The sequence below is a fragment of the Pipistrellus hanaki genome, assembly GCF_964339955.1.
Source record: "Pipistrellus hanaki genome assembly, chromosome: 6".
In the NCBI taxonomy this organism is placed as follows: domain Eukaryota; kingdom Metazoa; phylum Chordata; class Mammalia; order Chiroptera; family Vespertilionidae; genus Pipistrellus; species Pipistrellus hanaki.
In genome coordinates, this window is record NC_140508.1 from 74,121,240 (window position 1) to 74,145,723 (window position 24,484).

The window sequence follows — 24,484 nt, forward strand, 5'->3', positions numbered from 1 at the left end:
GGCAAAGGGAAGTGAGGATTTCCTTGTTCAAAAAACTTATCATGAATTGGAAGACAGCAAGAATGGACCAGTAAGCCAAGAGTGGGGTTAAGAGTAGGCACTGGTTCCTCCCGCAGGGAGCCAGCCCTGCCTGTATGCATGGGAGAAAGAGCCACATTTCTGACTCCAAAGACTTCTTGGTAGGAGAGCCAGAGGCTAGGATGCGTTAATGAACTAATATATGCAAGAGCAAGCACTTTTGATGTGTAAGACACAAACATCAGGTTTGTTATAATAATGGGCCATATAAATGTTTATGTCTTATTTTTTTAGTTAAAAACCCTATCTGGCCTGGCCAGCGAGGATCAGTGGTTGAGCATTGACCTATGAACCAGGAGAACACCGTTTGATTCCTGGTCAGGGCACATGCCTGGGTTGCAAGCTCCCTTCCCAGTGTGTGGTGTGCAGGAGGCAGCCCATTAATGATTCTCTTTCATCATTGATGTTTCTCTCTCTCTCTCTCTCTCTCTCTCTCTCTCTCTCTCTCTCTCTCTCTCTCTTCTCTAAAGTCAATAAAAATACACATGTTCTTTTAAAAAGAGGAAACTATTAAATGCCAAGGCCAGAGTATTGGAGTCTGGGCACTTCTCCACCAAAGTTCCTTTTCTTGATGCTATCAGAGTTGAATCCCTGACCTGATTCTAGAAGACCCTCCCTGTCCCCAGAGACTGGAGGCCCTGGGAAGGGGCGCCCCAGAATCTTACAGCCAGGGCTCAGTGGCGACGCCCCGCGGGCACGTGACCCCCAGGCGCGGGGAGGCTGCCTGTCGGGATGACAGGGCTGTCGCTTGCCTGGGGGCGGGATGGGGAGGAGGCCGGGAGAGGCAAGGGGAGCGCATTCAGGGGTTAGAATTTCTGAAGAGGCACGTCTTGACTCTGCATTTGTGTTTATTTTCCCTGGTGTGCACTCTTGAAGTACAAACCTTTCTACTTAGGGACTGAGTAACGCTCCGGGGACTGTGGTACTCGAAGGCGGCCAGCTGCCCGGCCCAAGATTTACGAGTGGTTCCAGCGACGAGACAAGGTCCCAGTGTCTCGGTGACAACAAGGTCTTTGATGAGCAGCCAAGAGCTGCAGTTGGGAGGGAGAGGAGGCGAGAGCCCCAGGATTTCCTCCTGGCAGGAGCCGGGCGCCGGGGGCCATCAGCATGCAGGAGCCGCGCGCGTCCTTGAAGGGCTGACCTTGCTCCGCATCCTCCAGAGAAGCCTCCCCGCGAGCACGGTGCCCAGGCCGCGGTGACTCAGTGCCCGGCGCGCCGCGTGCAAATGCTCCCCTCCAGCGAGCCCGGCGCCGCAGCCGGCCTCCCTCTCCTTTCCTGCCCCGTTTTTTTTTTAATTCTACTGTTCAAACCCGGCTCCCCTCCCCCTCTGCAACGCCCGACAGCCAGACTGTCCGGGCGTCCTGTCCCCCGACTTCCCACCCGCAGGACCCAAGGCCAACCTCCGCGCTCCCTTGCTGCGGGGATCGGACCCGGCGCTCCCGGGCCGGGCGCCGCGCAGGGTGACCGCGATCCGGCCGACCGGAGGGGGCGGTGCGCGCGCTCCGAGCCGCTCCGAGCCGCACGGGCGGGCGGACGGCGCCCGGCCCCGCTCCTCATTGGCCGCCACCTCCGCGGGAGGGGCCGCCCTGCGCTGGGGCACCGGGAGCTGCCCCTCGCCGCCGGGAAATCGGCAGATGCCGGGCACCGGCGCGTGGAGGTGAAGGCGGTGGAGGGAAGGCCCGGGTGCCGCCGAGCTCCCTGCAGCCAGCTCTGCCCTGCCCGCTGCCCCGGTGCTGGCGATGCTCAGTCGCCCCCTCTGCCCGCTACGCCAGCCGGAAACTTTGCCCCAAGAAGTCCTCGTCCGCCTGATTGCCTAGTCGGTCCTGTGCAGCCCGCCCCCGGACCCCTGCGCGCGCGATTGCGGGGACCCCGGGCGCCAGCGCCCGCCACGCCCCGCCGCGCGCCCGTGGCCGCCAGGATGCGCTACGCGGACCCCTCGGTGAACAGGGACTTGCTGGGGAACCGAACTTTGCTCTTCATCTTCATCTGCGCCTTCGCCCTGGTGACTTTGCTGCAACAGATCTTATACGGCAGGAACTACATCAAGAGGTGAGAGAGTCCGCGCGCGGGCGGGAGCGCGGGGAGCCCGCGGGCGAGCCCCGGTGGCGTCTGCGGCGTCCAGCCGGGCGCGTCCGGGGGTGGGTGACCGGGGGTGGGTGACCGTGGGGTTTGCGCTTAGCCCCGGGCACCTCCGCGTTACGGTAGGTTTTGGCCATGGTGGTTGGTGCCCCAAAGCGCATCTCTCCTCCCAGCCAGAAGAGAGCGCCTGCCCAGCGCGGCCCGCCCGAGGGGCGCAGCAACTTTGTTCGCTTGTGCCAAATTGGGGACAGGTTAGAATTCGGAGTGGCCGCGCTGACGGTCAATCCGCTTGACGGTCCCGAGTGGCCGCAGGGGCCAGATGGATGTCCCCCAGATCTGCAGCGCCATGCCATATGGTTGGAGGGCAGGCTCCCGGGAGAGGGAGGCTCAACACCGGAGTGGATTGCCTGGCGAGCCCTGAACTGGTGGGGACCCCAGGAGCGTCGGGGGATAGTGGGCTGATGTGATGCGACAGCGAGGGTGAACTTGGAACCCTCTGGGTCTGTGAAACTCACAGCCTGACCCCTTCTGAAACAGACGGTCCTTTCCCATCCTTCCGCAGAAGGTCAGACCTGCCCCAGTAGTAACTCTCCCTTCCTTGTGCTCTGCATCCTCCTCCTCCCTGATCCCCTAATCCATCAGCAAACTCCATTAAGGGAAAGAGCAGTGGGACTTGTCACGGAGGCTGAGGCCCGCTCTGCCCTGCCTGCTGAGGAGGAGAGCTTAGGGTTAGTGACTCCGCCTGGTTTCAGGGCCTGGGAACCAGCCCCTCTCAGAACCTCCTTTGCAAAGAGCCCCACTCTCCTTTCTGCTGGAGGTTTCTCCTTTGCGGCCAGTGTCTCCGCACGCTCACTGCTCACTGTCCCCCCCCCCCCCCCCAGGCTGATAGAAAACAACACGCCTCTCTCGAGGTGTAAACATCCCATTTCTCCCCTAAACTTCCAAGTAATACAACAATTCTTCTTTTCATCATTTGTGGCCCCCATTCTGGGCTGCCCGCGTGGGAGTGGGAGAGTGAGGCTGCTGCCGAGACCCTGGTGCCAGTAGGAAAGCCAGCCACCTCCTTCCATGTACCAGGGCTGGGGATGTGAGGTCCCTTGTCTGGACATTTGCTTCCAGACCGCCACTGCTCTGGTCTGTCCGAGGCAGGAGGCAGTGTTCTTCCTGGTGGGGGGCAGGTGAAGAGCATGGTGCTGTGGCTTTAAAGGACATTTCCCGAGAATGTCCTGACTTGTTGGAGCCCATTGGGCCTGCTTGCTCAGTTGGTTACTGCCCCCTCCCTCTAACCATGTCCGTGGTCAAGGACAGCAGGGCCCCACGTAGCCCGCTGCAGCCCTCCCCTGCTGCACTTGCTCCTCAGCAGGGTGGCTCTGGGTTCCTGCCCCCTGCTGGCACCTACCCAGAACCCAAGGGGCTGCAGGGATCCCTGCCATCTTATCAAAAGTGGGAGAATATCAGTGACCACGGCAAATGTCAATTCAACTGCTATTGCTTGCTCTGGCAAACCCTCCCCGGTCCTGGTGGATGTGCTAGCTGCTCGGGGTTCAGTGGGCATTCCAGTTGTTCTCATCCTCCCTCACACAGAGACCCTGGGCCCCTAGGTCTCAGACGCCACCTCCCCTGGCCTTACTCCAGGGACCTGGTTAATCCAATGAAGCGAGCAAAGCCTATATGTGCCTGATTCTGGAAGAGTGCCAGAACGATGTGGTCCTGGTGTTCAGGGGGATTGAATTCTGTTTGGGGAAACAAAATGACCACACGAGACAGCTATGAAGCAAGTGTTAAAATGTCCGAGGAGGGAGGCACGACTGGACTGAAGTAGTCAGGGTAGGCTTCCTGGAGGAGGTGGAACCTGAGTGGGTCCTTGAGGGAAGGATAAGCTTGGGTTAGGGCACATCCAGAACTAAAGAAGGCGGCAGCAGAGGCGCAGAGATGTGGCACCGCCTCCTCTCACCTCTTCCATGTGTGGTCCTACCCACACTGCAGCACTTGGCCTCACCATTGGTTAGTACTTCATGGAGCCACCCTGACCCTGAGGCCGGTTCTTTTTCTAACTTCTTAAGTTGGATGCTTATCTCTCTAATTTTTAGTCTTCATTATTTTCTAATGCAAATTTGTAAGGTTATGCGATGTCCTCTAAATAGTTCTCTAGTTGTAGCCATTCAATTTTGAAATAATGATGATAACAACTCAGAATTATATTGCATTACTACATGCCAGGTCCTGGTCCAAGTGAATTCTAACAAGTAATGGATACTATTACTGCTCTCATTTTATAGGTGAGGAAACTAAGGCACAGTGAGGCTAAGTAATTGTTCAAGGTCATACACATAGTAAATACAAGAAGTACTTTCATTATTTTGAATTTCAAGTATTTTCTAATTTCTATTAACTTTTTTTCACTCATAAGTTTAGAAATGCTCTAAAATTTCCAAATACTTCCTTTAAAAAAAAACAAACTTATCTTTTTGTTGTTGTTAATCCTCATTCAAGGATAGTTTTCCATTGACTTTTTTTTTTTTTTTTTTTTTTTTTTAAGAGAGAGAGAGAGAGAGTGGAAGGGAGAGGGGAAGACAGAGAGAAACATCGATGTAAGAGAAACACATCAATTGGTTGCCTCCTGCATGAGCCCTGACCAGGGCTCAGCGTGGGAGGAGCCTGCAGCCAAGGTTCATGCTCTTGACCAGAATCAAACCCGAGACCCTTTGGTCTGCAGACCCACGTTCTACCCACTGAGCCAAACTGGCTAGGGCTTTACTTATCTTTTTGAATTTTGAACCCAAATGCTTTGTAGTAGGACAACATGGTATTTATAATGTTGATCCTTGAAAATTTATTGAGATTTGCTTGTCGGTCTAGTAGGTGGTTGATTTTTGTAACTATTTTGTGTATACTTAAAAAAATATGATTCTTCTGTATCCTTACTGATGTTTTCTGTTTGTTCTGTTTGGTCTATCAATTTTTAAAAGATGTGTGATGGAATCTTCTTCCTCTATGATAGTGGATTTATCAGTTTCTCCTATCAGTTTTTTTTGTGTGTGTGCAGATTGGAGTGATATGATTAGATGCATACAGTTTAGATCTATCGTCTTCCTAATGAACGGAATCTTTTATTATAATATAGTGACTTTATTTCTAGTAATGCTTTGAGACGTTTTGTCTAATATAATATAGTGAGACAGCTTCCATTGGGTTAGCACTTGCTTGTTATAATAATATAATGGCCTTTAAAAGGAAGGCATGGGAGGATCCAAGATGGCTGCTCGGGTAGACACCTAGCCGCAGCAGCTCACAACAATTTCAATGGAATACAACTAAAATGTAGAGTGGACATTGCCCAGAGCTACAGGTAGTCGACTGACTGAAAACTCTACATTAGGAAGGAGGGAGAAAACCAGAAGGAAAATCAGAGGAGCTGAAAAAAAAGCCTAAGGTACGGAGACATGCTGCGTGCTCGCACACACCCGCGCGAGGAGAGGTCACAGCCGGAGAGGAGGAGAGGGCTGGGTGCTGCCTGGCGTTCCCTAGCAGGAAGGAAATAGAACCCCCAGCCTGGGCTGAACCCCCGAACTTGCAGCGCTGAGCCCCAAGTTATGGGCCAGACCCTGGGGACCCAGGCTCCGGCAGGGGGAGACGGGGCTGTGAGGCGGAATCCCGGGGGAGAGGCGAAAGGCGGGGCCCCCGGAGTTGCGCGCACATGGCTCACAGAGGACTGAATGTTGACTCTGATGCTGGATTACCCTAGCCGGAAGAAACAAAGCCTCCGGCGGCGGCGCTGAGCCTCAGCCCAGACCGCCCCGAACTCCAGGTCTGGGCCAGTCCCTGGGGACCCAGGCTCGGGCAGGGGGAGACGGGGCTGTGAGGTGGAGTCCTGGGAGCGCGGCGAAAGGCCGAGCCCCCGGAGTCGCGCACACCGCGCGCAGAGGACAGTCTGTTGACTCTGATCCTGGACTCCCCTAGTGGGAGGGAGAAAGAAAGCTCCAGACTGGAGGAATGCGACAAGGAGCAGGAGCCCCTGCCGGACACCGGCCAGCCGGGCGCCAACAAGGAGCCGGGCGACGGGGCCCCCAGGGGGGGGGGGGTGCCCCTTAGCCTTCGACTGCTGAGCACGGGCAACAGAGCCAAGGCCTGGGGCTGCTTCCTGGGCGGCGCCGACCCCGGTAACAGGCTGAAGCAGCACAGGAGCCTGCGGAGAACAAAGGGGTGCCACAGGCCAACCTGCTGAGCTCCCAGGACAAGGAGGAAGAAACCAAAGAAGTTCTCAATGTGAAGAAATCAAGTGAGAGCAAATGATAGTAAAATTACTTAAGAAAGAATACAAAGAAGATCTTGAAAAATCAAAGACTAAGTCAGAACTCAACGCACCAGCCAACATTGCAACATAAATGCGTTGTTTATGTTTTTTAAAAAAAAAGAGAAAAAAGGGACAGAATGTTGGAACAGCGGCGACCAGGCCTAGAGTGGCCAGGCACAAGGCAGTGGCAGCTGGGCCTGGAGCAGCAGTGGCCAGGCCCCAGAGCAGCAGCAGCCAGAACAAGAGCATCAACGGCCATCACTGGAGCAGCCAGACCTGGGGCAGTGGCAGCCAGGCCTGAGGCAGAGGCAGCCAAGCCCAGGGTGGCCAGTCCAGGAACACCCAGACACGGAGTGGCCGGGCCCGGAAAAGCCGGGCCCAGAGTAGCCGGGTTGGGAGCAGCCAGGCCCAGAACAGCAGTAGCCAAGCATGGAGCATCCAGGCTGGGAGCGGCCAGGCTCGGAGCAGCCGGGTCGGGTGCGGCCAGGCCCAGAGCAGCGGCTGCCAGGCTGGGAGCGGCCAGGCCCGGAGCAGCTGGGTCTGGTGCGGCCAGGCCCGGAGCAGCGGCTGCCAGGCTAGGAGCGGCCAGGCCCGGAGCAGCCAGGTCTGGTGCGGCCAGGCCCGGAGCAGCGGCTGCCAGGCTGGGAGAGGCCAGGCCCGGAGCAGCAGCTGCCAGGCTGGGAGCGGCCAGGTCCGGAGCAGCCGGGTCTGGTGCGGCCAGGCCCGGAGCAGTGGCTGCCAGGCTGGGAGCGGCCAGGCCCGGAGCAGCCGGGTCTTGTGCGGCCAGGCCCGGAGCAGCGGCTGCCAGGCTGGGAGCAGCCAGGTTCGGAGCAGCAGCTGCCAGGCTGGGAGCGGCCAGGCCCGGAGCAGCCGGGTCTGGTGCGGCCAGGCCAGGAGCAGCAGCTGCCAGGCTGGGAGCGGCCAGGTCTGGAGCAGTAGCTGCCGGGCTGGGAGCGGCGAGGCCCGGAGCAGCTGGGTCTGGTGCGGCCAGGCCCGGAGCAGCGGCTGACGGGCTGGGAGCGGCCAGGCCCGGAGTGGCCGGGACCGGAGCAACCGGGCCCAGAGCAGCCGGGTCGGGTGCGGCCAGGCCTGTAGCAGCAACAGCCAAGTCCAGAGCAACTAGGTCGGGAGCGGCAGTGACCAGACCCGGAGCAGCTGGTTGTGGAACGAACCAGAGCAACAGAGGCCAGGCCCGGAGCAGCCAGGCCCAAAACAGCTCGCTCCTCGCCTGTCCCTGCCCACGGCTGCCTCTCAGACATGGCTGGAAACTTTTGCGGGAACTTGAGGGTCTGCTGAATCAAGTGATGAAGGCTTAGATCTGGATGTGTTGAGTTAGTATAGCGCTGGGGTGTTGATCTGTGAGTGCCTTGGGTGGGGCCTGGATGAGGCTGGTTGACCTATTTGGAAATGTCTTTTGTGTGAAGTGTATCATTGGGCATGTGGAGGTATTATTGATATGAGAAAATGCTAAGTAACAGATTTACTATCTGAAAAGGGATTTACTATCGGGGAAAGGGAGGGAGGAAGAGACTGAACATAAACTGTGCACCTATGGATGAGGACAATGGGGGATGGGGAGGGGGCAGAGGGTGGGATGGGAACCTGGTGGAGGGGGGAAGAAATGAGGAACCTTTGTAATAATATGAACAATAAAGATTGATTTAAAAAATAAATAAATAAATAAATAAAAAATAAAAAAATAAAAAATAAAACTAGAGGCCAAGCGTGCAGGAAAAAAAAAAAAAAAAGGAAGGCATGAATTATGGGGATTGGCAGATCCCTAAGGCAGCTATTGGCTTAGAACTCATCTACTACTTCGTTCCTTGCCAGATTATTCCCCCATTTAGGAAGGCATCGATACACATTTTAAGCGTTCTTTCAGTGTTTTAGTGGGGATTTGCTGAGGGGTTCCTGGAAAGCAGTCCCTCAACCAGAGATGCGAGCAGCATGCTGAGTAGTAAGATGTGTTCTTGAATCTACACCTGAAGAAGGGAGACTGAGCAGAGGGAGAAACTGAGCCACGTGCTGTCCCCGCAAAGGCCCTGGCCACCCCATAGGGAGCCCTGCAGTCAGGCCTTCATGCCTCTGTATTGAGTCTTCAGTCACTGAATGAGGGTGTGACCTTGACCCAGTTGATTCTCCTCCCCTGAGACAATTCCCAGGTTCCCAGAGGGGCCCGAGAGCTGGGTGCCAGCTCCCTGCACCCGGGCAGGTGAGGAAGGAACCCTTCATTCCTGAAGGGGCACCTGCCACGGAGGCTTTTTCCATCTGCCATGTTGCAGGAAATGGAAGTGCCTCCTCCCCAAACACAAGTCTCACTCCTGGGGTCAGTCTGGGCCTGAGCCCCACTCTTTAAGGAGGGCATCGCTGCTGTCAGCCAGGCAGGGGTCTCGGACCTACAGCACGGCTGTCCTGAGGCTGTGCCTTTACCCACCCAGTGTCCCCACTGCATGGCTTCCCAGCCACCTCTCTGCCAGTCCAATCCTGCTTCTCCTCCGGTCCCCAGCCCACAGTGTCCTTCGGGCTCTGGCTTCCTAGGACTCAGCACCTCTGCACAGCGCTGCCCTCTTGCTTTCTGTGTGGCTTCACAGGCCAGGAGCTGAGCTGGACATTTGTCCGCCTTTGCAGAGCGGACTGTCCGGTACGGTGTGCTGTCTTCCCTCACCTTCCTCTCCTGCGCCTCCCGGGCGCCAATCTGGGCCGCCTGCGTGCTGGCCTGAGACTTGAGGTTAAGAAACTGGGTCAAGGAAAAGTACAACCTGACTTGGTGCTATGTCCAAAGTATGTATTCCAAGTGCCGTCATCACCAAGCCAATGTCCCCCACCAGGGATAGAGACTTCGGTCCCACCGCCCGGAGAAACAACAGAGCCCTGGAGATGGGGACCATGGGATGGAGGATGGATGCAGAGGTGGGTCCGGTCTGGGAGGGTGCCCTAGAGAGGAGGAAGGAGCTGAGCTGACAGCCACCTGGGGTGTGTCCTATGCTGTCTGAACAACAGTTTTGCTGGTCAGAGCAAGCTTTTACCGAGTACCTGCTGCAGGGCTGGGATAAGGGGGAGGCAGCAAGGCACCAAAAGGGGACAAAACTGAAGGAGGCTCCCTCTTGGGTGCTGACCCTGTCAAGCATGTCAAACTGAGTCTGAGATGGGGCCGCCCTCATTTGTACCCTGGGAGCCTTGCTTGCTCACTGACCCTAGTGGTAGATAGTAGCTTCTTGTCCCTTCCCCAGCGTCTCCCAGGGACACAGTGCTGCCCTCTCACTCTGTTCCTTTGCCCATTTCTTTCTAGGCTGTTTCTTTTTGACATCTGTACTTTCTGGAAATGTTTACCTCTTAGACTCTAAGACTCTAAGACTTAGAGGATCTGGCTTCTCCTCTTTGACTTATCCAGGCCCATTCACTTCTCATCTAATAATCTTCCACCCAGTAATTCTCTAATTTAGCCCTTAATTTTATGTGTAAGGATTCCCCTGCTCCACCCCAATCCCCACATACATGTGACGGATTCATCAGGTAAAAATATTAATTATTAACATCCAGTAAGAGATCATGAGCCAGGCTCTGACCTAAGCAGGTAATCCTGAATGAGGATTATTTCATTTAATCCTCACCATAGTCCTTTTAAACAGATATGATCATCCTCACTTAATACTCAGAGAGGGCGAGTAACTTGTATAAGGCCACACAGCTTGTAAGGCCCTTGTAAGAGATGTTGTATTCATTCCTGAATTCTCAGGATTTAGCACAATGCCTGACATTCATGGTTGAATGAATGGATGTGTACAAAGGGAGTCCCAAAGCTTTTCTCTAAACACCAAGGAGCATTCAGCTTTGTGTCTGGGAAGAGGGAATGCTACTAAAGAATTATTCGCTATGATTCCTGTCTTTGAGGAACTTCCAGAACACTGAAAGAGACAAATATGAAAAATACGTAAGACAGTTCAAATATGTTCATAGTTGTGTGGCGTAGACTATAAATCTTGTAGGTTTCAGAAGAGACAGTAATCAGGGTGGTGAGTAGCCAGGTACCATCACAGTTTGGGCCCCAGGGCCAGAGGACAGCTGGAAGGCTGGTGTGTGCGCCTCATCGATGTTGACTAACTATTTAACAAAGAGCAGCTGGAAGGGGCCTGGCTTTAGTGGATGGTCTGGGTGCCCACGCGTGTGGCTCTGGCCCCAGGGGAGATCGGGCAGGCACTGCAGGTCTGGGATGTCAGGCCAGGGAGCTGGACTGTTGGGAGGTTGGCCTACGGGGAGGGGCCCAGGTTCCTCTGGGGTGCAGAGGCAGGGTCTGGGGAGGTGGTACCAGAGCTGTGCCTGGAGCTTGTCCAGTTTCTCTCTCTGGACCCTTCCCATGGCTGTGTGCCCCTGTGTGCACCATTCCTGCTCCACCCTGACACTGCCAGCTCTGGACTCCCCTGGAGTCCTGCCCCAGCCACTTAGTAGCCACAGGCCTTAGAACTGGAGGAGGGGGGGGGGGTGGCTTCGTCTGCTCACCAGCACCTTGGTTGCAGGCCGGGGTCTCTCAAAGAAGCCAGTCCTCTGCTGCCTGTAGACTCTCCCATCTACAGGGCCTGCCACTTGCTCTGCCCTTCCTCCTTTCCCTTCTGGGGATGGAGAGTGTGGGGACCAGCCTGTTCCTCTTCTTCCCCAGGAGGCCCTCACTCAGCATCCTCTCTGTTGCCCAAATGAAGGGCCCCATAGGTGAATCCTGTGGATGAACCCACTTCCCTTTCCCCCTGAGGTTCTTCGGACAGGAGGCGGGGGGATGTTAGTATCTGATGCTTCTCAGGGAAATCATGAGTCACCAGTGAGTCAGGAGCCAGGACAGGCAGGGGCACGTGGAACTGGTCACTGTGCCGATTCATCCTGCTGAGAAGGTGTCCCAGCTGGCGGGCCTTTCCGCTCTGACCTGGGTGGGCAGGTCCCAGCACCGTCTCTGCCAGGTGTCCCCTGCGCCCCTCCACCCCCTTGTGGCCTGGAGAGGGCAGAGCACTGTGGGAGGCAGAAGAGAGCAGTTTGGGTGTCCCAGGAAGGGCCCAGCACTAGACTCCCAGGTGCTCCTCAGCAGATGGGGCCCACCTCCCTCCTAGATGGCTTTGAGGGACCACAGGAAGGGGGCGCTGAATCTCTGAACTGATGCCACATCACCTGCCAGCTGCCCCTGACCCACCCAGCCCCAGCTGCCCGCAGCATCTTGCCAGCCCCAGAATGAGCCGCATTCTCGCCCAGGGCCATTGCAACAGATTATCCTCCTCCGGGCGCATCAGCCACTTGGTGTCCTGCTCAGACGCACCTTCTCAGGAAGAAGCCCACCCTATGTGGAGCAGCACCCCTTACTCACCCCAAATGCCTGCCCCCCTTGCCTCCCTTTCCTTTCCCCCCCCCCCCCCCCCCCGCAGCATTTCCACCATCTGACCCATCACACATCCTGTCGCCTCTTAGTTCCTGATTGCTACATCTGTCTCCCTCCAGTAGAAACTGAGCATCCGGGGGCAGGGCTCCTGGTAGTTTGCTCACCGTTGAACCCCAGCCCCCAGCCTGGCATGGCTGTGCGATAAGTTTAGACCAATACAACACAATGAATATTTGATATGTATACATATATAATAAAATAAAAATAGCACGAATGGATAAAGCCAAGATATCCTCAGTCAGCTGTGAGGCACAATGCAAAGTGATTTGCTGATTAATAATAGAAGCATGTTTATGCATTTCATTTTGCAAGCTCGGTTTGAAAGAAATGGCTCATTGCCTCCTTTTCTTTTGATTAAGAAGAAAAAGACCAAACCTTAGCCACCAGCTGGTGGGAAATTTGGTCTGTCATTATTGAGGAGCCTTCCCTCTCCCTCGCCCCCCCCTCAAGGTCCTGTGAAGGTCATGGAGGCTCCTAAGGAACAGAGATTGGGGGGACTTCCCAGGCCACCCCAGCCTCAGCCAATCTGCTCACTGCTCTCTGGAGGCTTCTAGAGCCCTGGGTCTAGCCTCCTGAGGTCCCAAAGCATTAGTCTCCATGGGTCCTGCTGTCCATTTGAGGGGAGTCCTAGGAGAAGAACCCCAAGCCACCACAACCAAGGGGCTTCCTGGGCCCGAGGAACTTTCTGCTCAGCTGTGGCCCACCCAGTCCTCCCCAGGCTCGAAGGCCTCCTGCTTCCCTTTAGAACGGCCTGGCAGGGCTTCTTTCAGCCCCAACACCCCCATGGCCCTGAAGTCAGAGGGGTAATGAAGCTGAGCTCCCTTCTTGGACCAGGGGAGAGAGGATACAAGTGAGTAATGCAATAGGTTAACCCCCTCTATCTCCCCCAAGGAAAGGTAAATACTGATGTTTTGTGAATGATTTTCCTCTTTTGTTATTATCTTTTTCAAACGGAGCCAAACTTGCTATGATTACAAGGTTATCCTTGTAATCATAGCAACTCAGTCATTTGCATTTCTATTGCATGCTTTGTGGAGTGGGAGGGACGGGGTGGAGCAGGCCGAGCTCCGAAGGCTCCCACCTAGGCTCCCTCTGTGGGGCCTTTGCAATGGTAGGCACCTCTGGTGTGTGAGGCGGCAGCTGAGGCCACTGACCTAGCAGCCACGCTGAGGGACCCCAAGGGGTGCTGTGTGGGATGGGAGCCAGAACTTTCCTAGCCAGAGAGCTGAACTGGGAGTCAAGACTCCTGGGTTCCAGGTCCTGAGCTGGCTGAGCGGCCACTTCCCACTGTCTGCCTGTTTCCTCATCTGTTATGGGTGAGGCCCACTTTGTCTCCCTCTTTGGACTAAGGTCAGGATCCAGCAAGATGCTATAAGGAGGGGGCTGCCCTGGGGGTGCCAGGCTGCGGCGGTGTGTTTCAAGCTTGAATGAGTGGGTCAGCGTGGAGAATTTGGGAGAGTGAAGTCTGAATTTCTAGCACCTTTTGGGAACCTGAGTGCAGAGCCATTTTATTGGGGGGGGGGGGGGGGGAAGGAATGACTCTCTTCCTACCTTTCCAACTGGCAGCAGGCGACTGCCACTCAGGCACTTACCCTGCCAGGCAGGACACACACCCTCGCTTCCCCAGCTTCCCTCATTCCCCTTCTGTTCTCCGACTCCGCTCTCTGGTGAAGCATTTTGTAGGAACATAAATATTAACGTCTGGTTGGGTGGTTATGAGATGGCTTAGCCAGGGTGTGTCACAGTCCTAAGGGTCCGAGGGGAGTTGTGAAGGGAGAGTGAGGGCACTATGGAACCACCCCGGCTTCCTGGGTTGTGTGAGGGGAACAGACTTGCTTCTTGTGGACAGGCAGGCCTCCCCACCTGCTTTTCATCTCTCCCAGGGCTGTCCCTAGCCCCCTGCTATCCCTGGCTCCAAGCCCAGTCCTTATTTATGCCTTTGCTATCCTTCCAGCCAGGTTTGGGGAGGCAGCAAAGAGGACCTTGTGCTTTGAGTTCAGCGTCTTAAACTAGGAGGTGTGTCCTGGGTTGGAAACGTAGGTTTCATGAAAAAGCTTTGCAGTGTGTCTGGCCTCTGAGGACAGTGTGGCGATTAGAGGCTCTTGTGGGGTAGGTCTCTAGAGGTGGGAACTGAGGGGCCCACCACTTGGGAGGCAGGAAGGCACGGTGACTTGGACCTGGCTGAGCCTCAGTTTCCCTGTGTGTGCAATGGGAAACCTCAGCTCTGCCGGTAAAGGTGCGACGAGGGGATGCGGACGAGCAGAGAATCCTGCAAAGGTTTATTATTGTCCCTACGGCTGGCCATCACCCTCGTCCCCACTGAGTGTCTGATCGAAGTCATGTGCCACTGGGCACACGACAGCATGTGGCTCTCTGGTAGACAGGCTTCCCCCAGCACCTGAGCATGAGTACCGACTGCCTCGTTCTCTTGCCAGAGGCCTCCAGTTTGGTTGGCAGAGTGGCGACCAGCTGGACAATTGGACGGGGCTCTATAATGTCACGGACGACCCAGAGTTACCCGGCGGCAGTGACTCCAGCTCCAGGTACAGACCCGGGCGAATAACCAGGGAGGGGGACGCCTGTCGGGGTGACCCTGCAGCCCCCACCCCATGACTCACCCCCAGAGTTGCCCTCCGGGAAGAAGCCAGCTTGGCGCAGTGGCTCAAAGCTCACTGCATCTTGGCGTCCTGACTTGTGTCCTTGACATGAGGGTTGAGGACTAGGACCCAACCACAACCAAGTAGGCACTCACTGGCCCCCTTCTCTTGGGGGTGGGCTGGGAGAAGCCTCGGCCTCAGGCCTCCATTTGAGGTGGGGCCTCAGTCCATACCTGCCGCAGGGATTTGGACTATCAGCCTGCAGGTGTGTCCAGGTGTGTGGGGGTGGCAGCAGGGGTGGGTGGCAGCTGGGCTCCCTGCTCCTCTGAAATCCCACTGTGAAGGCGGTTCCGATGGCTCCGCCCACCGGCCAGGGTGACCTTGGCTGGGGAAGGACCGTTTCCATCAAGACTGCAACTGAGATTTGACATTCCTACCATCACGTGGTTATTTCTTCTCGATCAGCTGTGGTGTTTGGAGCTAAAAATCAGTGATTCAGAGTCTGCATGCTCAGCAGTGGGAGTTCAGTAATCACTTGTTGAATGAAAGAAAACAGAATATTCTCCGGCAGGATGCACGCTCTGCTTGGAGCTGGGTGTGGCTGGAATCTGCCAGCGAGGGTTTCCAGGGGCTGGTTAAATTGTTTTGTTCCTTCATTTTTGCATCTGTAAGTACCAGCTGACTCTTAGTCTGTTGCCTTGGGAAAGAGGCCTGAGCGTCTGTTCATACGGACACCAAAACACTAAACCGCCCCTGCAGAGAAGCAGTGTGTTCTTCAGGGACCCCCAGTGTGCACGATTCTGTCCAATGCTTTGGAAGATAAAAGATATGGCTGTAATATAAGCACTCAGTGGGGGAGGTGTCCACAGACAGGCCTGTGGGCCGGGACCGGAGTCAGTGCCTGTCAGGAGCTCAGGTCTTCCCGCAGGTGTGTGCTGGGGGCTGTGGCCAGCCTCTGGCCCTGGGATGTCACAGCGAGAGTGAGGAGCCCAGAGTTGTTCCTTCCAAATTTTGAGGCTCCAGCGTGGGCTCTTTGCTGTGAGACCTGCCCATGCAGATGGGGGTGGGCTTGTCACATCAGCAAGTGTCTGCCTGCCTAGGAAGGTTCAGAGCTCGTGGACAGGTTTCTGTGGAAAGTGCCAACCCACTGAGCAAGATGGGACTGGTTCCCGGGGGCCGGTTTGAGCAGCCGCCCCTGGACAGGGGCTGAGACCACTGCACAAGGGCTGTGTCCAGCTTTCCCCACTGCCAGCAGCTCCTCTCTCCCTCCTTCTACAATGCTGCCTCTGATTTCTCTGCCTCTCTTGCCTCACCTATGCTCGCTCTCCCTTTCTTTCCACCACCCTTTTTTGGTCCACTGTCCCATTTTTTCTCCCTCTGTCCCATTTCCTGCCTCTCTCCTCCACTTCCTTTCTGCAGTCTGTCTCCTGTCACCCCCTTTTCTCTTCCTCCCTCAGGGATTGGGCAGCCTTCCCGCCCTGTCAGCTGGGCTCAGGGTCAGAGACCCCAGCATGTCGGGCTGGTGGGGAGTTAAGACATCATTATTCTGTGTTGTCACCAGCTGAGTTGATTCCCTTTTGGAGAATGGCCATTGTCCCAAGGACTCCCTTAGAAATGGGATGACCATATGTCCCCAGCTTTGGGACAGTTCCCATTTCAGATGCCAATTATCGGTTGACCCCAGCAGTACCCACATCTGTGAGAAACTGCAGAACTGACCCATATGGCTGGGATTTTTCTACTTCAGTGTAGGCGCAGCCTCCGCCTTCTTCAGAATGGGCAGGGCAGCTCCTGGCACCAGGCTGGCAGGGGTGGGGGAGGAAGAACGGGGGCGCCCTGGCGAGGACCCTGCAGAGCGGAGTAGGCCATCCCGGGGCTCGTGGCTGGTGTGTGTGACCAGGCGGTGGTATCCTTCACCTCCTGAGGAGCTCAGCACCCGCCGTGTTTTGTGTGTGTAGTTGTGTGGTGTGTTGAAGTGTGGAACAGAGTTGGAAGTCAGAAGGCGCCACATATATAACCAGAAGATAAAGAGGGGCAGGAAAGCAAACAACTCCCAAGTCATAAACTCACCCAGTGACCACGAGGAGAAGGAGCATGTCCCAGTGACCACAAAGGAAGTGCAGGCAAGAGAGTGCTCGTGAAGGCGCTGGTCAGGGGTTCTAGCTGGACATGAGCCGGGGTGAGTCCAGGCCGTGCTGGGAAGTGAGTGATAAGAAGTACATTGACATTTAGCTTCACTAACTTCAAGTTTAATCTCAACGTGTTGTCCAGTACGTGCCTTAGGGGAACTGCTTTAATGAGCAGATAGGAATACATTTTAATTGGCAAGTGCTTCTAGTTAAGTGGGCGCTTTGAAGAAGCAGGAAGCTCCTGGGCAGTTCTCACGTCAGGTGCTGATGTTCCGTTTCCCCACTGTTGTGCCTCTCCATCTTTGAGTGCTCAGCACCGGCCACGCAGCAGGTGCTCAGTACATGTTAGCGGAGTAGAAGAAGGAATGAGGCAGGGGCCTGGTAAAGGCCATTGGTAAGAAAGCAGACTTCAATGTCCCTGTCCCTGAATTCTCCCTTAGAGATTTATTCCTTTGGATTACACCCTGTCCTCTCCTGGCACTGTCTCTGAACATTAATCCCCGGACAGGGAATACGCTTGGAAATCACAGACCCGTTCACAGTTTGGAATGGTCAGAGGACATTCTCTGGAGAAGCACAGATAGTAGGGTGGCCTGGGTTCTGCGTGGCAGCGGGGGGAGAGGGAGACAGAGGTGGAGGCGAGGGCTGTATAAGGAGAGAAGGCAGGAAGGCAGATTATGTACTTCTGCAATAATTGATGGAGAAACCCTCCCAGGTACCCCTCTCAGAGCTTCACAAGTTTGGGAAAGGTTGATGGGGAGGAGGAGGAGAAAGGAGGCACATTGTCCTCCTGGGCCAGCTGAGTGCTTTGACCCCTCTGACCTGGCCAGTGACCACTCAGAGGGTGGTGGACGGCAGCAGTGTCCTTGTGGACTTGATCCTGCCAGGCAGGCAGTGCTGCACCCCTGCCTCAGGACATCTCAGGGAAAAGACCCCCCAGTCCCAGGGGCTGAGGGCAGCCGAGGCAGGAGTCCCCCAGGCACGAACTCAGCCTGGCCCAGAGCCATAGCACAAAGGTCTCCGCTCAGCGTGTGCCAACTGCATTCTGCTCCCCATCAGAGTCCTGTCCTCCCTACAGTTTCCATTTCCTGCCCGACCTCCTCCCTGAAGCCTTCCCTGGTAGCTCCTTTAATTGGACGTTCTGTGAGATGTGTCTGTGCAGAGGGCTATTTCTATCATTACCCACACGGAGAACACTCCTCCAGTTTGTATAAACCCTTCTGCATTTGCTCAGGCATCCCTCTAACCGCAAGGAGCCCCCTCCACCCCTGCCCCAGAGAGCTGGGCTGGACCTGGGCCCTCTTTAGACCAGCCCACAAGTGACCTCGCAGGCTGGCCTTGTCGGCCACTTCTCCCAGGCTCTGCACAGCCTCGGACATCCTGGTCTGGGATAGGATGGCACGGGGTGGTGTGCAAAGGCAGCTTCAGGGGCACTTCCCTCTGGGTTCCGGACGGAGCAGAGCTGGCCACGCTGCCACTCACCGAGGCTGCCTGCTCCTGGGACAGCAATCTCCCTGTGCAGCTCGGCTTCACGTTGGCGGCCAGGGGCTTCCCAGCGAGAGGGTAGCACGGCCACAGGAGAAAAGAGCAAGCCCCAAGCTGAGGGCTGGGTACTTGGGCCGGAGTCCTTTCGGCTGAGACCTATCTGTGTGTGTGTGTGTGTGTGTGTGTGTGTGTGTGTGTGTGTGTCTAGCGTGCACTGCACACTGTGGGGTTTGGAATAGACGTGTTTCAGAGCAGGAAGGAAGTGATGGAATTCAGTTCAGCACTTTATTATGCTGTGTTGAATCATTCCCTAATTGTTTCAAGACGGTATATAATGAGGCAATAAGTTTGTGGGCCAGATGGCGAGTGCTCCAAGAGCTCAGAGTGGAAGTGGGAGGCGCTTCCGTGGAGGGGTGAGACTTGGCATGGACCTCCACAGGCGGCGCCCGTGGCCAAGCACTATTGGGGGCTGTGTGCCAGGCTTCTTACTGCATTTAATCCTCACCCTCAGACCTTTAGGGCGGCTGCTGTCATTGCCCCCTTTACAGGTGAGGAAACTGAGTCACCCCTTCCAGGTGCTGGTGGAGGAGCTGGCACTCGCTCCGTCCAGTGTGACTCTGGGGCCCCAGCACTGATGGGCCATGCTGGATGGAGGAATCCTCCCCCCTGGGCTGCGGGGAGGTCACGCAGGGTTGGGCGGCTCTCCTTAGCTTTCTCCCCAAGTCCTCCGTCTTGGGTAGTCCTGTCTTTGGCTCCCGTTAGAGGAAGTTAGACTGTAATAAAATGCCATAGTGACGCAGGTAGGTAATTACTACATATTCCCTTCCCACAATGACGGCTGTCCTTGGTGCTACGGGCAAGGTGATCTGTAGGGCCTCCGTCTCCCCTCTCCTCTTTGTCACTTTTTTTTGGTATGTTTTTATTGATTTTATTTTTTATATATTTTTTATTGTTTAAAATATTACATATGCCATGTTTCCCCAAAAATAAGACATCCTCCGAAAATAAGACCTACTTACAGGTTTCCTTCTGAGTGAAATATAAAGCATCCCCTGAAAATAAGGCCCCCCTAGGCTAAACATGAGAGATTTGGTCCACTGATTCTGAAAGAAATGGAGTCACAAGAAATTCACCAGGAAATTCAGGAATTGGATTGTTATGATGATGTTCCAGAAGATGATGACATGATTGTCATTGAATAAATGAGTAAATTCTTGATACTGTAGGATTCACAGTTTGTCTGATTTGTGTTGACAACTACCGTACTACTGTACCATATACAGGTAATAAATTTTGTTTATTTTCATTTAACAATAAATGTGTACTGTATTCTTCTTCATGGAAAAATAAGACATCCTCTGAAAATAAGACCTAGCGCATTTTTGGGAGCAAAAATTAATATAAGACACTGTCTTATTTTCGGGGAAACAGGGTATTAGTACATATATCTCCTTTTTTCTCCCCATTGACTTTCCCCCATTCGTCCCTACCCCCTGTCGCATGCCGTCATCTCCCCCTAACCCCCAGGGTCTTGTGTCCATTGGTGTGATTATATGCATGCATACAAGTGCTTCAGTTGATCTATTTCCCTCCCTCCCCAACACTCCTCAGTCTTTCTGCTGTAATTGGACAGTCTGTTTGGTGCTTTACTGCCTCTGTATCTATCTTTTTATTCCTCAGGTTATAATGTTCTTTATTCTCTTTCCCACTTTGTATCTTCTGTGTGTCACCCTCTACCCCGGGCCCTGTGCTTAGTATTTCCTGATTATTACCCCCCCAAAAAAGCTCCTGGGATTTCTGCCTTTCAAAGAGGAGCCCTCAGTGGCAAGGTCACCCCAAAAGAAAGAACTATGCACCGTGGACTTCCAGATGTGGTGACAGCTGTGGGGGGCCAGGCAACAGAGGGTCCGCGCGCCTGCAATGTGGTGCAGCCTGGCCTAGCCTAAGCCTTCCTGGTCAATTTCACCTCTGCGGAAGGACAAAAATAAATACACAAATAAAGGGACAGCGCTCTTGGGCTCCATCCAGCTGGGAAGAATCCGGAGGCTCGGGTTTGGCAGAGTGTTCTGGGCTGGGTGCTGGAAAAATCAAACAAAGTTGGTACAGCTTCCCCTTCCCTCCTGGCACCTGGCGTGGGCCTCGGGGGCTGAGACAGGGAGGAGGCTGACTGTGCGGGCAGGGCTGTGGCGCCCTGATGCTCCTTAAGTGGTCTCATTCCATGAGCACCCTGGGCCCCTGAGCATTATGACCCTTAGTTGAGTCTGAATCGAGTCTCTTGGGTAAATAACTACTTACATAAATCTTTCTGTGCCTCAGTTTCCTCACCTATAAAACCCCCACTTCGGGGTCCCCTGCGTAGACCTCCCCGGTAGAGTATGGCCCAATCTTTGCCTCTGACACACAAAGGAGTCTGGGGAGGAGATGCTGCCTCTTGGGGGCTGCATTTCCAGATCAGAAGATGATGGGTGCCTGTCAGGGCCTACCCTCTTTTCCCCCCACATCAGCTCCCCACACCGTCTGTTACCCCTTTTAGCAGCCATCACCCACCCTCCCTCCTCTCCTTCTTCACGGCTCCCAGGCTCCCAGGCTCCCGGCCACCCTGACCATCTGTGAGAATTTTATGCCAATCACTTAGCAAAGGCAGAGGCCACAGAATGGAGTAAGAATGGAAAGAAAAAGGGTCGGGGTCGGGCTGGGAGGACCAAACACTCACCCCATAACCAGCGTAAGGGGCTCAGAAAGTAAGGCACCCGGGGCTGTCACCATCTTCCACTTCATGTGGCTGTGCACAGCCAACACCCCCTTCATCAATGCCAGGCCGGAGGGCGAGGAAGGCTGCCCACGGCTGGCCTCTGCTCTGTAGCCACTGGGCAGACACAGCGAGAAAGAGGATTGCAGACAGACTAACCAGGAAGGAAGAAGACCAGACCAGGGCCCTGGCACAGCATGGAGAAGAGGCCTGAAGTGAGCCACGAACCAGGAAGAGGCCACTGGGCCCAGCCGGTGTAGCTCAGTGGTTGAATGTCAAACTATGAACCAGGAGGTCACAGTTCGATTTCCAGTCTCGGCACATGCATGGATTGCGGGCTTGATCCTTAGTGTGGGGCGTGCAGGAAACAGCCGATCAATGATTCTCTCTCATTGTTGATGTTTCTAGCTCTCCCTCCCTCTTGAAATCAATACAACTATACTTTTTTTTAAAAAAAAAAATAAAGAGGCCTCTGGGATGCAGCTCTTGGGGTGGGCGCCTGGGGCTCGGTGGGGAAGCCCAGGAGCAGTAGGACGATGTGCCTGAGGAAGGGGATCGAACTGACTTTCGACACCCAGAGGCCCATGGCTGGTGAGCTGCATTTTACAAGGGGAGCTTGTCGGGGCTCCCTGCGCTGGGCCCAAAATAAGGCCCCCAAATATGTGCTCTTGCAGGAAATGTGCCAGACATGTGACGTGAGGCCCTGCAGAACTGCTGGTGGGGGTAGGGAGGAGTGTCACCTTGGGCTTTGCCCTGACCCCCAGCTCCCACCCCAGGCCAGGGGTGACACTTCAACGAGGCCCGTGCTGGGAGCAGATCCGTCACAAGACCAACACGGGTTGTACTCACAACATCAGGCTCTTTAGCTTTCAGTTCTCATATCTCCAAACAGCCCAGGGATCCCTGTGGACAGATGAGGAAACCGTGGCTCAGACAGGGCCGTGGTCCAGGCAGGGGGCCGAGCCGGTCTCTCCACCACCGGGAGCTGTCACCTGCCATTGTCAGTAGCCGAGCCCTCGTGCCTCCCTCTGCGCCTGTGTGGGAAGACACTCAGTCCTTTTTGTTGTCATGCTGTAGTTTTCAGACTGATTTCTGTGTGTTTGCTCTGACGGGGGGTGTGCTGCCTGGAGCCGGCAGCTGTTCTGGCTCTAGAAATAGCACAGAGTTCACCGAAGGGGGCTGTGGGCCTTGGGGGGTGGTGAGGGTGGAGGCTGCTTACTGAGAAAACCCGAGTGGCCCTGCCATGCCTTATCAGAGTCAGGACTTGGGTTCTGGGCTCTTGGAAGCCTGGGGTTCCCTTTCTAGTGCCACCAATTACTACCTCAGTGCCCGTGGGCAAGTTCCTTTACCCCTTGCAGCCTGAGTCTTGGGTATAAAATGGAAAAATAATGCCTGCCTCGTAGGGCAGCTGGGAGGGTTAAACAAGACAAAATTAGAGTCTAGCATCAGGCTGCCACGTACAGATGTGCAGGGTGGGCTCTGTGTAAAAACACTAGCCAAGGGGGCAGGTGCTGCTGAAACCCCCTCGCCCTCACTTGACAAGCTGTGTGCCTGGCATATGGCTTCATTCACCTGGAGAAAAAGGTGCTTTTTCCTAAGTTGTAGAGGTGCCTTGCCCACGCGGGGTTCCTGCCCAGTGTGGAATCAACAGACCACTCGGTGGCTCCTGGAGACTCTGCCCCAGGCTGACAGGGCCTGGGGTGTAGGCTGCTGAGCTGGGGCCACTGCCCTACTCAGGGAGCTGGGGGAGGCCTCACAGGGGTGCTCCTGCTCGGCACAGCCACCTTCCCTGGGCTTCTATCCCCTGAAGGTCAGCATCTGGGGAGGAAGGAGTGTTTGTTAGACAGGAAGTTGAATTCAGGGAACCAGCCAGTAGTTGCTGGGCTCAAAGTACGGTGGCCCCCAAGAAGACCCCGTGGTCCTGTGAAGCTCTGGAGGGGGGGATCAGGCCCACAGGGGAGCCTGTGGGGACAGGCCCACGGGAAAAGGCTGTCAGACTATCTGCACACCAGGCCCTGGGCCTGCTGACATGAGGCCTCCTCAGCCTGTAGAGGTGGAGCCCAAGTCTGGGTGGGAGGAGGGGAAATCGTGTCAGGACCACCAAGGCTACTTCTGCCCTTGGCCTTCTGCATTTGTCCCCTTACTTAATGGAAGCTCTCAGTGGCTGGCCAGGCAGCCAGGCCAGTCCAGCCTTGCCTGCCACAGTCCCGAGGGCACAGAGACCGGGTGCAGGATGGCACCAGTGTCAGACTTGGCTGCCGGAAGCCAAGTGGCATCTGAGACGAGCTGGGCTCCTGATCTGGCCGGCGGGAACTATTTATACCAGTGAGGTGCCTGAACGGGATGCCAGGGCCCCCTCCCCTTTGAGCTGCATAGAGATCGTCTTTCCAGAATTGAAAGAAGAGACAGTGACAAACTCACCTTGAGAGGCTGATGGCGTTAAGAAGGTTGGAGAAACTGCTTCTCCCAGTCTTCTAGCAGGATAAGGGGAAGCTAGAGAAATTTCAAGGGAGATCTTGGACTTAAAATAAAAAAGGGTATTTACTAGTGATTCCCAATAATAAAAGCGTCATAACCCCATCCCAGAAAAGTCTTTTTAAAAGAATTTTTAAATATATATATGTATATTTTATTGATTTCAGAGAGGAAGGGAGAGGGAGAGAGAGATAGAAGCATCAATGATGAAAGAGAATCATTGATCAGCTTCCTTCTGCATGCCCTCTATGAGGGACTGAGCCTGCAGTCCATGTGCCTAGGAATCAAACCTGGGACCCTTCAGTCTGCAGACCAATGCTCTATCCACTAAGCTAAACCAGCCAGGGCCAGAAAAGTATTTTTTAAAACCACTCGGAGAAACCCCCTATTAAAGTTTTGTTACAGCCCCCCTGCTTTCCCATTCCCTCTCTCTCTCTCTCTCTCTCTCTCTCTCTCTCTCTCTCTCTCCCTCCCTCCCTCCCTCCCTCCCTCCCTCCCTCCCTCTGTCTCTCTCTCTCTCTCTCTCTCTCTCTCTCTCTCTCTCTCTCGTAATTCTTTTTATAAAACCACAATTTTATAACTTGCATTTTCCACTCAGTGTTATCATGTGAGCCTCTTCCTATGTCATTACACCAAAAAATGGAAGCCTCATTTTTGATGTCTGCCTAATGGGCTATATCCAGACCAAACAGGGATTTCCACAACCCCCTCCAGAATGCAGTCCTTGGGCGTCTGTCAGAAGCAGACTAGAGGTGACTAGTGTGGCCATGCTTCTGGCAATTTTATTTCCTCAGGTCAGTCATCTTTAGAGTCTGATGGAGCAGTAGAGCTCTCCCTCCCGCAAAGGAAAACCCAGGTAGGATGGAGAAGAAAGCAAGAACTATTAGGTCCATTTTCCAGATGGGAACACTGGAGGCTTTAGACCCCGGCATTGGAGCAGTTTTGATTTTGACTTAGGTACTACCTGGGGTGTCTTCAGGCACCTGGTATAGTAGCCCTAAGTGTGAGAGAAGTTGGTGGGGTGGGGTGTAAGCTCAGTTTTGGTGGGTGTGCATGTGAAAAGTGTGTTCACAGGTTAAGGGGAAGCCTGAGTCAGTCCTTTATTATCTCGAGGAACCTCTAGGTAACCCTGGGAGGGGCAGTCTCTCCAGAGTCAGCATGTCGTGATGTCAAAGCATCAGA

The 24,484-nt window shown here is 54.8% G+C and overlaps 1 protein-coding gene across 5 annotated transcripts in view; it reads left to right on the forward strand.

Annotated features, from left to right (window-relative positions):
- Window positions 1-1,026: 1,026 nt before the first annotated feature.
- Window positions 1,027-24,484, forward strand: part of ST8SIA5 (ST8 alpha-N-acetyl-neuraminide alpha-2,8-sialyltransferase 5) — a 56,237-nt gene continuing 32,779 nt past the window's right edge. Inside the window, exons 1-2 of one of the 5 annotated variants that reach the window (XM_084888205.1) lie at window positions 1,027-2,127; window positions 14,303-14,410. In XM_084888205.1, the coding sequence (XP_084744331.1) occupies window positions 1,304-2,127; window positions 14,303-14,410 (932 nt within the window). In that variant the 5' untranslated portion in view covers window positions 1,027-1,303. The remainder of the gene's footprint in view (window positions 2,128-14,302; window positions 14,411-24,484) is intronic. The other 4 variants (XM_084888204.1, XM_084888207.1, XM_084888208.1 and 1 more) reach the window with 4 other exon arrangements.